This window comes from Schistocerca americana, chromosome 3 (genome assembly GCF_021461395.2).
Source record: "Schistocerca americana isolate TAMUIC-IGC-003095 chromosome 3, iqSchAmer2.1, whole genome shotgun sequence".
Classification (NCBI taxonomy): domain Eukaryota; kingdom Metazoa; phylum Arthropoda; class Insecta; order Orthoptera; family Acrididae; genus Schistocerca; species Schistocerca americana.
Genome location: NC_060121.1, coordinates 851,304,787 through 851,318,245, shown reverse-complemented (window position 1 = coordinate 851,318,245; position 13,459 = coordinate 851,304,787). Strand labels below are relative to the sequence as shown.

The following is a 13,459-nucleotide window of genomic DNA, read 5'->3' as shown; positions in this document are numbered from 1 at the left end:
GGATCGGTTACTGCTGCTACCGTGGCAGTTTATCAAGATTTAAGTGACTTTGGAAATGGTGTTATAGTCGGAGCACGAGCAATAGAACCCATCATCTCTGAGGTAGCGATGAAGTGGGAACTTTCCCACATGACCATTGCATGAGTGTACCGTGAATATCAGGAATCCGGTAAGACATCAAATCTCCGACATCGCTGCTGCCCGATAAAGATCCTGCAAGAACGGGACCAACGACGACTGAAGAGAATCATTCAACGTGACAAAAGTATAACCCTTCCTCAAATTGCTGCAGGTTTCAATGCTGGGCTATCAAAAAGTGTCAGCGTGCGAACTATTCAACGAATCATCATTGATACGGGACTTTGGAGCCGAAGGCCCACTCTTGTGCCCTTGACGATTGCATTAAACAAAGCTCTACGACTCGCCTGGGCCCGTTAAAACCGACATTCGACTGTTGATGGCTGTAAACATGTTGCCTGGTCCGACGAGTCTCGTTTCAAATTGCATCGAGCGGATGGACGCGTACGGGTATGGAAACAACCTCCTGAATCTATGGACGCATTATGTCAGCAGGGTGCTGTACAAGCTGGTGGAGGCCCTATAATGGTGTGGGGCGTGTGTAGTTAGATTGATATAGGACTGCTGATACGGCTAGATACGATTCTGAAAGGTGACACGTACGTAAGCATCCTGTCTGACACACCTGTATCCATTCATGTCCATTGTGCATTCCGACGGGCGTGAGCATTTCGAGGAGGACAATGCGACGTCCCACGTGTTCAGAATTGCTACAGAGTGCCTCCAGGAGCACTCTTCTGAGTTTAAACACTTCTACTGGCCTCCAAATTCCCTAGACATGAACATTATTGAGGATATCTGGGACGCTTTGCAACTTGCTGTTCAGATGTTCAGAAGAGATCTCCACCCCCTCCTACTCTTACTGATTTGTGGACAGCCCTGCAGGATTCATCGTATCTATCCCCCCCAGCACTACTTCAGACATTAGTCGAATCCATGCCAAGTCATGCTGCGGCATTTCTGCGTTCTCGAGGGTACCCTCTTCGGTGTAGTTCTATGACACAATTCGTCCAACTACAAATTGTGCAAAATAAAACTGGCTCGGAACATTTTTCTTGCACCTTATCATAGCCAAACCAACATTCGTCATCCACCCCAGGTGTCCAAGATGTAATCTGGAGTGACCAGTTTTATAATTGTGTGCAAAAGTAAAGGATAAAAGTAACTTTCATGTGCAGTGTTACCACCAAGTAGCAACTCGATTGAACTTGGACCATACCTAGAAATAACTGCTGCAGTACGCAACAAAATGTAGCTGAAAGAAATACGCTATGAGACAAACAGAAATTACACTTTTCTCCGAACACAATTATTAAGTTGAAGTCACCTTGCATATGTTTCCTAATAAGGTGTGTGGTCACCACGAATGGCAACGAACGCTCTGTAATGTTCTCCCACGCTGCCCACAAAATTGGTGAAGAAGTCTTGTTGTAGGACACCTCATTTCTCCACCAGCGTCGTTTGACAACTACTGCCGTAAGGTTGCTAAGGAAGTCTTGTGGTAGGGCACTTCATTAATCTACCAGCGAGGTTGACAACTGCTGGATGGTCGTTGGTGTATGTGGCCGTGCTTCAGTATGTCTTCCCAACTCATATCAGACGTGCTCGATCGGATTAGATCGGGGGAATGGAGAGTCCAGGTTATTCGCCAAATATTCTCTACTCCACCTGCGCTTTTGGACGCGCTCGTCCACAGAAATGAAGTCAGGGCCGAACGCAGCCCTGAAAAGACGCACATATCACAATAACTTGTGTACCGACCTCGAAGTTGTGAAGGTCAGTACGCCTACGCAGCATTATGCCTCTCCAAATCACAACACGCGGACCACCGAATGGATCATGTTCGACAATGTTCCTGAGACCATTGCGTGTTCCCATGTCTCGCGATATGAAGATACATTCAGAATCACTACTTCGACTGAATATGCTGTCATCTTAAGAGCGCACACGATCCTACTCCTCATTTGTCCAGTCGCTCTGCTCTTGGCTCCATCGCAAACGGTGCAGCCGATGTGCTGGTGTCAACGGAACACAACGTACTGGTAATACGCAAAGGGACCAACCCAATGCAGTCACCGTGACACTGTGGAGCGTAAGATTACAGTGCTGTTAACTATGGTTGCAACTGCACCTGCTGTTTGACGTGGGTCCCGTGTTGTTTGGGTTACAATGTAGCGGCCATCCAGTGGTGTTGTTGATCATGGTCGGTCACCGCATCTCCTTCAGGCAGCAGTGCCTATGTTCTGGAACGCTCCTCGTTGCACATGAAACAATGCTGTGAGCAATACCAAACTCCTGGGCTACAGTTGTCACACTTGGTCCTTCTTCCAATTCACTGCTGATTCATCTGTGTGTGAAGCTATCCAAGTTTTGTCTGCGAACCATGTAGTTTGGGAGAACACCACCACAGTATTTACTGTCTCTTCAACTGCCTCAGGTTACGGGAACGGCCCCATTTGGCATTACTGTCACGCTGCCGTCACGCCATCTGACGTGCAGCTTTATGTGCATGAGTGGAAGACCTCTGGCAACACGGTCGCGCAATTTCATTGATTCCCACCGAGTTGTTAATCTGTTGTGTTACTTTATCCACCTCGTCCGTACGTTTAGCAGATCAATGTAATTTGCCCACCCTGTATACACGAAAGTACCAGTAGCCTACTAGGAGGATGGTTAGCTCCTGACGATGACGACAGAAGAAGTCGTAGAAAGCGAAGCTTGACAAACAAATTTGGCGTAATAAAACAAAATCAACGACGTTCGTCCAAAAACGTAGCTGTGAAAAACAGCTTTCTGACATTACAGAACAACACCAGCGGGCTCGGTGGACGCCACACTTACCTCGTGTTCATGATGTGGTCCTCATGGTTGCCCCTGTTGAGGAAGACTCCGCCGGGGAACACGAGCAGACAGGCCAGCAATAGCAGTAGCACCTCTAGGCCCTTCTTCCCGCGGTCCACGAAGTCACCATTGAAGACGTACGGGTTCTCTGTGGATGGCAGCCCGTTCTGCAAGGAAACGTCATATATGGGTAAAGGTATTATTCAGAGTGTTATAATTCAAAAAATTTCATTTATATGCGTGGGCTGAATAACATGGCCCATAACCGGAATACATGCTGATTTTTATAGAGGAGATTTTGATTTTTCAAAAACGTCATTATTCTTCCGCATAAAATATGTTCCATAATCCTGTAGCATATTGACGTCAGTGTCATAGGGTATAATTAAGTACATTTGTCCTACGATCCTTCTTTATAAAAGGATTGACCTGTACTTTCTTGCAGTCGCCACATATCCTTCGTTGCTCCATCGGACTACCATAAACCACTACTAGAAAGTAAGTAAGCAAGCGGCCTTGCCACAGTGGTAACACCAGTTCCTGTCAGATCGCCGAATTTAAGCGTTCTTTGTCTGGGCTAGCACTTAGTTTGGTGACCATCCGGTCTGCCTTAATGTAGGCAACCTTAATGTAGGCTCCTTCTGCATCTGTTACAGATTTATTTGGCCCACCATTTATATATCTAGACACACTTCCCCAACAGTTAAAATGGATTATCCTGTAGGCTTTGCTCACGAACGATTATGTTCTAAAATGTTAACTAGAGTCAAACTGAAGCTCCACTAATTCTCTTAAACATTTATAGGTACCGCAATACAGATTCTGGGGAAAGACAGATTGCAGAGACGGCATGTAAAGTTCTGTATTGGTAGCATTTATATCTTTTTATTTACTGGCACTGAAACATCAGTGTAATTCATAAATGGAACGACATACTGTTAAGTGGAATGTAAATTTTCTTGGACAGTGTAGTTGGGTGCTATAGTCTTTTTTAGCAGATATCCAAAACCTTTCACCAACTAGCTTGGTAATTGAAGTAGCGGAACAAAGTTCATATGGCCCCACTCTCCATTCTTGCCAAATTTATACAAGAGGGCGAATTCAAGATCGCAGCAATATATATGGCAACATCACAATGATGTCATGCTGGGAAGTTCAATTTTTGGCGGGAAAATAGATCAATTGAGCTACCTCCACATACTTAACCCCCTCCTCTCCCCACCTTGCCCACAGAAAATGGCAGGAAGTTCAAATCCAGCAGACCAATGTAACACACCACGGCTACCTCCACTAACCTAAGAAAATGGCGGGAAAATGGGACACTTGGGCTACCAACCTAAGTCATCTGACCACCACCTCTTACTAGTACTTGGCGGGAGAAGTGCTCAGCCTGTGCTGGGATACCAGGTAGGGTGGACATAAGTCTTTGTTTTGCATGCAGTGTTTATTTAAACAATTTGAGGCAGTAGATCCATCCAGTGTGTTCACCATGAGGTCTGCAGTCCAACTGACCTAGTGCACAGTACTGCCACCAGAGGGTGCTGTCGTCCCTCCCATGACAAATCCTAGATGGAGGTCAGGGGTGGGGAAAATGGTGGGAAAAGGACTCAGCCAGTTGTGGGCTCCTGGAGGGGGGAAGGAATCTACTTTATTTATTTTGGAACAATTTATTAAGCGATGGATTTCACGTAGTTTGCCTATTACACTGATACAAAACACTCGCCATGATGTGCTTGGGCTCACAGTACACAGCATACAGACCAGCAAACTACTTGTAAATTATCTAAATAATGCAGTACACTGAAGTACAGACATGCACACAACTCATAAATTGTCAAAATAATGCATGTTAAAACTCTGCAAACACGTTTGTTGATTGTAAACTGTCTAAATAATGCATAGAACAGTGTACAGAACTGTAAACTACTGGTAAATCACTGAAATAATGCAATTCACTGATGTGTACACATGTGCACTAACTATATTTGGTCGAAATAATGCTTACAATTTATTTAGGGACGGATTTCACGTAGTTTATTTATTACACTAATACACAACACTCACACTGGCGTCCTTGAGGTCGTAGTAAGTAGTCTACAGACCTGCAGACAACTCGTAAAACACCAATGTAATGCAGTACACTGATGTTCAGAGACGCAAACAACTCCTAAATTGTCAAAATAATGCGTGTAAAGGCTCTGCAAACACACTTGCTAATCGTCAACTGTCGAAATCATGCATTGCACAGTCTGCACGCCTGTTCACAAAATAATGCAACAGACACGAAAACAACTCCTAAATTGTCAAAAGATAATGCATGTGTCATGCTATGCAAACATGCTCACAGGGCTTAAACAGCCAATAATAATGCAGTGCACAAACACTCATTGCACATAAAAAACACTTTCGAAATATCATCAACAGCGACATATCAGAGAACTGCCCCGCTACATAACTCCAAGGGGAACATGCTGGGCAAAGTGCTCACGGTGGTCCCATACGTGAGAGGCCTCTGGGCTGCGATCTCGTGTTTACTGTTGCTGGCGCGATACCTCTCTACCTGTGGATACTGACGCCACATGTCATGCTATAGAAATCTGTTCCAATGCTTCCCAGAATAGCACAGGGTGCACTGTTCCTAGCGATCCTAATGCGACATGCGAGCTGCGTCTACCTGTGCATGCGTTTATCTCCCCAGTGTGGATGACACATTGCCGCAAAATGTTCACTTGGCGAATCACCATCTGGAAGATACTTATTGTTATACTGGTGTCACATGCCTATGTAAATAAGAGCTCAGTCAACCTCTTGGAAATTGGTGAAGTGCTGCATAAACAATTAATGGTCGCTTTTGTTGGAGCTTTTGTGATGTCTCAGCTTATCCGCCTGCAAATTCTTGTCCTAACAGAACGTGTTTACGAAACTAGCCCAGAATAACGCCGAATTCATTCGTCCCGATGGTCCTAGCATGGCACCCCATCGATCACGTGTTTCCATTCCTGGAATTCGCAACGTCTGGCTTTCAACATACATCTCAGAAACACAAAAGCTCTCACCACTATGTAGACACTCCTGCGTCCTGGAACAGAGGAATTCTTACGAATAAATGTAGCATGCTGATCGGCTCTTACTGAATTTACCCTCCAAATTACTGATGCTGCCAGTGTGGAAGCACTGTCTGTCTGTTTCATTCTTTCCGCAGGCGAGACTTTCAGTGGCAAAACTATTTTGTAAATATCGCCATATTGCAATGACAGTTAAATCTTGCAGAAGTGACCTAATTATCGTGAAATACGGGAAGACACTTGCTCAATAACGCTGCTATGCCAATGAAAACGGAAGCTTGAAAGCTATACTATGCCTCCCCATCACAAAAAAAGTTCATTTGCGCTAGGTGTTGGCAGCTGTACTACATTTACAAGCAATTTGAGAACATGGAATGAGAGGTGATGTCACAATCTCATGGGAAGAAGTGACATACGAAAATCGATAGAATTGCGAAAAATGACAAGAAATATATACAAATTGAGTGAAAATACACTCAAATGTGGGGAAATTGAGGAACTCGTGTGTTTTCTTTTTGGCGCATAACAATTCTTGTACATGGGAATAAGCATGTGATGCCACAGGACTATGAGTCAACGTCGACATGGAAGCAAAGGGAACCAGGGAAACAGTCACTCTTTTATCGGTTGAGGTAGCATTGTACTTTATGTCTATTGAGGTAACGCGAGCTGACTACTGTATTTGATGCTTTTCATGAACACAGGGAACCATCTGCCTCTAAACTTACATGTATCTGCGTTAAGGAATAACAGAGAGAGAGAAAAGACAGAGTGATCGATCGAGATGGAGCTGCAGTGACGTAGGATATAATGGCTGACTGATGATGCATTCTAGAGATGGAGATGTTCTGTCAGGATGCAACAGTCGCGTCCATCTCATATGTGACGAAACGTGACCCTCCTCTTTCGACACATTTCTCTAAACGGACACAGATTTATGCTATGTACTCGATTCCCCTGTCGCATCTTTGGTATAAAATCGAGACTTCAGTTTCATAACTAAGATGATTCTAAGGTAGCAATAGGTATTTGTGAGACACTGCAGTCCCCGTGTATACATCTGCATGACAGATGTGCTGTTTACAGAGTCAGTGGCGGCATTACGTGTAATTTCACATGTCAAACGTCGCTGCTATGCATTTACATATTGTGCTCATATCACACAGAATAGACATTTTAAGGAAGTAGTTTTTCCAATTTACTGTTCATTACCATAGTTAATCGTAGAGAAACCGGAAAGAAGGATGTATGTCATGTCCTGGAAATATATTTTATGCACTGGAATATTAACAGTGTTACATTCCATACGACTAACAGGTCGGAAACTGAAGTGACGTACCATGTTAGCCTGTTTTAAGTGCGGGACGTTGTAGCCTTGGGAGTGCATTCGTTTATGTCCTCTCATACCAATACCTTCCAGCTACTGATCCGAGACTCTAGAACAATACTTTACACTTGATAGCGTGGTTGATATATGTAAAAATGCTTCAAACTCCAGCCGTCTGGAGCTCCAACATGCACAAAAACCATCCGTTTCTTGTCATCCTTAACTGTCTGATATTACATCACAACACTTTCAAATATGTTGCTATACACCAATAAGGGGTGCTCACCTCCTCGACATGGACGCGTCTGGAGAAATCTTGCGTATTAGGTTTGGCGAGGACTTAGCTAGATCCATTCATTCATGAGATGCAGAATGTAGCGGCGTACATCTGGTCAGCTGCCGATTAAATTGGTAATGGTGCTGCAAAGTGGGCTGGTCAAAGACAGTGCGAGGGGGCCTTTCAGTCTTTAATTTTATCCTAAGTCTGTGAGAACGCTCTGTGACTTCCATCCGCATAGAGATAGATCGTAAATTATGTACTATGCTTCAGGTGCTAGATATATGTAGAGTGCTGTCTGGTATACTTTGATGATGTATGTGTTTGAGAATTAACAATGAATGGACATACTGCAAAGTCATCTATCTACATTCGCAATGATACTCGCAAAATAGAGAATTGGCGATTTAGCTATGACATTAAATTTGGGAAACATGCTGTCGCATCATTGGCAGGTGTTGAAATTACTGTGAAACAGCTAAAATTGTTCACACTATCAACTGTGATGCTTATTATTCAAATCATCAACGGTATTTTTTCCATTCCATCCATCCACTGGTACACTGCTGGTTCCCACACAATGATTGACTGACATCGCTTGTTTGAGTCAGGGAAAGAGTTTAGATGGAGGAGCAAAACAGCACCAAAACAGCAATTGCGTACATGACTCCATTATGTGGAATCAGTCGAAACAGAACACAGAGCCATCGGCTATTCCATCACTGTGGCAAATGAGTTTAAATGTATAGGTCGTCAGTCACCCTTGAACAGTAGTTTCCAAACTCTGCACAACGCCGCGAAACTCTTCCAGTTTCCTTATGTTGTAACTGTCTTTTAGTTAAAATCATCCCGTGTGTGAGGTGTGTTATGGTAGCAGCAGTAGCAAGATGTCTAGTTTTCTGTGAGAAGCAATGGATCAGAGCGTGTTAAAGTCAGAACCTGACACAGACCTCGAAGTCGTGGTGGAAAAAACAAAATGTATGGCACTGTACAAAGTGTGTTACAGGATAAAAAAAACAATGTTTCAAACAATGACACAGGGTCACAGGGAGTGTTTCTTCGACTTATAGTATAGTGTGTGGGATATTGTCATCCTCCTACAGTATTGGCTATGCAACTTTACACTGGTGCAATGGATCAATGGCTGTATATTTAATAGGAGCGTCACATGTGCTCGATGCTAGAGTGCAGGCAGTATTTGTTTTCGATATATGGGAGAAGAAAGATGTGGTAAAAATGATATCTAATTCTCTATCGGATGAAGTTAGAGGAGATTTTATAGTTCGCAATGTGTTCTCTGTTGGATGGTATAGAATTATGAAGATAGCATGTTGGGGTGATGGATGTGAGTGGGTCCTGTGGGACGTGGATCCGCTTCAGACAGCAGTACTTGTATGTACTTTGGGGATGCTCCACAATGATGTAGCAAAATCTTCGTCCTTAGCCCAGTTGTTGTACTGCCTTTTATACTACCTTGTGTTGCAGGAGCATGCTTCGTTTGGTGCTGACCTTACACATTGTGCACTGATGGCGGAGCTACGAAAACATGTTCCCAATTTCACCAAATGGTTAAAAACATGGCCCTGTTGCACTAACTCAGGTCATTCTGTTTCTACACGGGTAGAAGGAGGTGGCAGATACAGCTCTCTCCGACTTATGCTCAGTCCCTACTTAAGTTGGAACTATCACATGCACAAAGCTGCAGAAATGGAAACAGTTGCAAGAGGCATAGGGTCTGTGTAATATTTTAGTGTAGCTCATAGGTTAGAAAAGGGTGACTCGTTTCAGGATTTGAGAGTGCCTGAAACATGATTCATTAGTGGCTGTAACCATTCAAGGACTTCTTACATAGGATCCAATGCAGGTATGTGGTTGAATGGAAAGACTTGACTGCAAATGTTAGACAGCATTTCTACTGGACAGCGTAACACTAGAGATCTGAAAAAGTAGTGTACATTTCTTACGACCTCAGTTAGCACACCATCTACTGCTTGTGATCGATCTCAATCAACTTTCATCTATAACCCAGTGGATATATCACAGAACCTATGACATGGCATCGAGACCGAATGCATTACAAATACTGGAGAAATATCTAGTGGCAGCATGAGGGAGTTGCAAATACCGGTTTCATACAGTATTCCTTAGCCAAATCATTTTCAAAGTTGAGTGATTCTATCAAGAGGTTGCATCGTGGGCTATGTGTAACTGCACTGTTGGTCAGATACTATACACTCCTGTGATCATGGTCTATATTCAGTGTCATGGTATTTGTATGGAAAAACCCATTCATTTGGAGGTAATTCGGTAAGTATATTTATAAAGCCAGTATAGCTTTTAACATGAATACTTGTGTGCACCTATAGAACCAAAACCGCTTGTGGTAGTAATATGGTCATGTTTTTTAACATGTGGCGGTTTGTAAGACGATTACACCTCTCTTTCTAAGACACAGTGGTATCACTCACAGGAAATACTTATGAGACATGTCCACCCATCGTTGATTTTCTGTCAGTATTATTTCGTGTTGCCAGCAATCCGTTACTGGCCAAGTATTATACTTAGTAGTAGTTCGCCTTGAGCACCAGGCTTATAATGTATGTGTGTGTGTGTGTGTGTGTATGTCTGTGTGTGTGTGTGTGTATGTGTATTCTGACATGTGCAAGGGAAATGACTATGTTCAGTCATAGGGAAGGTCTAGATTTGAGGTAGAATACTGTGACAGCAAAGTCATAAGAATGGTAGAGATATTTCTATTTCTAGGGCCACAGCCGTCAGCAGGGTGTATTACTGATACTTCGTTCAGTGTTGAATATCGTACAATTGAGGCCGCGACGGTAATATTTAATTTAAGTACAGTGATAAAATATATATGTGGCTGGCTTCCTAAGATGATGATTCTGCCTATGCATGCTTGGCGTGCAGTGCTGGTGACCTGTGGCAGGAATGATTCATGTTTCCAGCTAATGGTAGGAGCTGTCTGAATGGAGAGGCCTGTTGGGATGCAGGAATGTAGCTGACTTATCCATGTCGTCCTCTACACAGCCGAATAACGAACTAATACTTAGAATGTGTTGGACAGCTTTCGTGATCATGTGGAAATTTGAGAAGATTCAATATGGGCATTTGTTTGTGCTGGACCATTATTCCCTCACATGTGAATTGTTCAGTTGACTGCTTCTACTCATTTTGCGCCTTTATTTAGCTGTGAGAAGATCGGTTATGATGGAAGACATGTTTGCTGGTTCTCTAGACATGAGAAATACCTTAGTTGACTTTCTAAATTATAGGAATGATTGAGAATCTGTTACATCACCGACATCAGTATTTGTGAGCAGAAATACCAGCATCCTCTTTTTTTTTCGAGTTTTAATGTAAATGTCTTTGCAGATGGGATAAGTTTCTAGTTACTCAGTGGTCCACAGCACGCTCCACCTCGCTAAAGTTTCGGGTTTCTAGAGAAATAATCTCCAGTCTATATCTTCAGAATTACGTTGAACAAGCAATACTGCTATGCAAGCGATATTGCTATGAGTTTAATATCAAGGAGTACCGTATAAATGGTATAATATTCTGGCAAACCATGTGAAAATACATGTGTTCTTGCAATCCAACAGTATGGAGACTGGTTCAGAAAGCAAGCAAGCAGGTTAGGGACAGGAATGGTGATGCCTTTGTACACCAGTCTTTGTGGTATATGTACGAGTGTCACGCGAAAATGGCATGATATTCTGGCCAACCATGTGAAATTACATATGTTCTGGTAATCCCAGAGTCTATAGATGGGTATAAAAAGCAAGTAAGCAAGCATGTCAGGGCCAGAAACAGTAACGCCTTTGTACTGAGGGAGCTGACCCTGCATTTGTACAACCGTTCTGAGAGTGACTTCAGTCTGCTGAGGGTGCTCTGGTCATGTGTTGGGATTGGATGACTGCACTGACCTCATGGGGAATATCTAGTGCAGTGAGGAGTATACCTACAGTATTTATGCTGTCTGTCTTTGCGGTATATGTACGAGTGTCTGGCGGTCGATAGCTATATACATGATGCAAAATGGGCGATTTTGTATGGCACAGGATAATAATTGTATGTTTACTACATCAACACGGTACACGGTGATATATTGCTGTATTGGACATCGGTTTCACTCTCTAATTTTCAAGCTTCCGTTCTCATTGGCACAGCAGCATAATTGAGCAATTATCTTCCACTATTTGACGATTTGTAGTTCACTTTTGCAGGATTTAACTGTCACTGCAAGATGGCGATCTGTTCCAATTAGTTTTGCTGCTGGAAGACTCTCCTGCAGAAAGAAGGAAAAAGTCGAATGGTGCTTTCACACTAGCAGCATCAGTAATTCGGCAGGTAAATTCAGTATGAGCCCATCAGTAATCTCCATTCATTCACAGGAAGGATACCATGTGATGGACAGTGTGGCATGTTAGGACCATCAAGAGGAATGCATTTGGCATTATTGTGGGCTAGTTTTGTAAACATGTTAGGACAAGGAGTTCCATGCATATAGGTTGATACATCACGAAAGTTCCAACAAAAGTGGCCATTAGCTATTTATGCTGCACTTTACCAATTTCCAGGGGCTCTTATTTATATAGCCATGTGATGTCAGGATAACATTGAGTACTTTTTAGATGATGAGTCGCCACACGAACATTTTGCGGTGATGCATCAGCCATGCTGTGGAGGTAGACATGTGTATGGCTAGACACAGCTCGCATGTCCCATTAGAGTTGCTAGGAACAACACACCCAGTGCTATTCTGGGAAGCATTGGAACTGATTTCTATAGCATGACCTGTGACATGCCAGCAATGGTAAACATGCACCCACAGCCCAGAGGTGTCTTGCGTATTGTACCAGTATGAGTATGCATCCCAGCATGCCTTGGAGTTCTGTAGGGGGGCAGTTCATTATAGTTGACTATATGTTCGATAGTGTATTTTACGTGCAGTAAGTGTTTGTGCACTGTATTATTTTGTGCTGTTTAAGCATTACCTTTTGATAATTTGTGAGTTGTTTTCGTGTCTGTTGCATTATTTTTTGAACAGGTCTGCAGGCTGTGCAATGCATGATTTCAACAGTTGACGATTAGCAAGCATTATCTTGACAGTTTAAGAGTTGTTTGCATGTCTGTACATGAGTGTACTGCGTTATTTAGATAATTTACGAGTAGTTAGCCTTTCTGTATGCTGTGTACTGTGACTCCAAGCATGTCAGGGCGAGTGATTTGTATCAGTGTAATAAATAAACTACATGAAACCCATCGCTAAATAAATCGTTCCAAAATAAAGTACACTCCTTCCTTTCTCCAGCAGCCCAGAACAGGCTGAGTCCTTTTCCTGCTATTTTCCCCATCTGAGACCGCCATCTTGGATTACATCATGGGAGGGACAACAACACTTTTGGGTGGCAGTACTGTGTACTAGGTCAGTTCGATTGCAGACCTCATGGTCAACACACTGGATAGAGCTACTGCCTCAAATTGTTTAAATAAACATTGCATGCAATATAAAGACTTATGTCCTTCCTATCCAGCAGCCCAGCAGAGGCTGAGTCCATTTCCCGCCAATTCCTAGAAAGAGGTGGTGGTTGGATCACTTAGGTTACTGGAGGCAGCGCAAGTGAACTACTTTGCCATCATTTTCTTAGGATAGAGTACGTCTCCATGGTGTGCTGCATTGTCCTGCTGGAATTTGAACTTCCTGCCATTTTCTGGAGTGGTGAGGGGGGATGTCGGGAGGGGAGGGGGTTAGGTTAGTGGAGGTAGCTCAATTGATCTATTTTCCCGCAAAAATTAGAACTTCCCGCCATGACGCCATCTTGGATCCGCCATGTTGAATAAATTTGGCAACAA

At 43.2% G+C, this 13,459-nt stretch overlaps 1 protein-coding gene across 1 annotated transcript in view; it reads right to left on the bottom strand.

Moving 5' to 3' along the window:
- The window catches only part of LOC124606437 (serine/threonine-protein phosphatase rdgC), a 1,241,896-nt gene that overhangs the window by 652,437 nt on the left and 576,000 nt on the right, over window positions 1-13,459 (bottom strand). Inside the window, exon 6 of the mRNA XM_047138419.1 lies at window positions 2,920-3,086. Coding sequence (XP_046994375.1) covers window positions 2,920-3,086 — 167 coding nt within the window. The remainder of the gene's footprint in view (window positions 1-2,919; window positions 3,087-13,459) is intronic.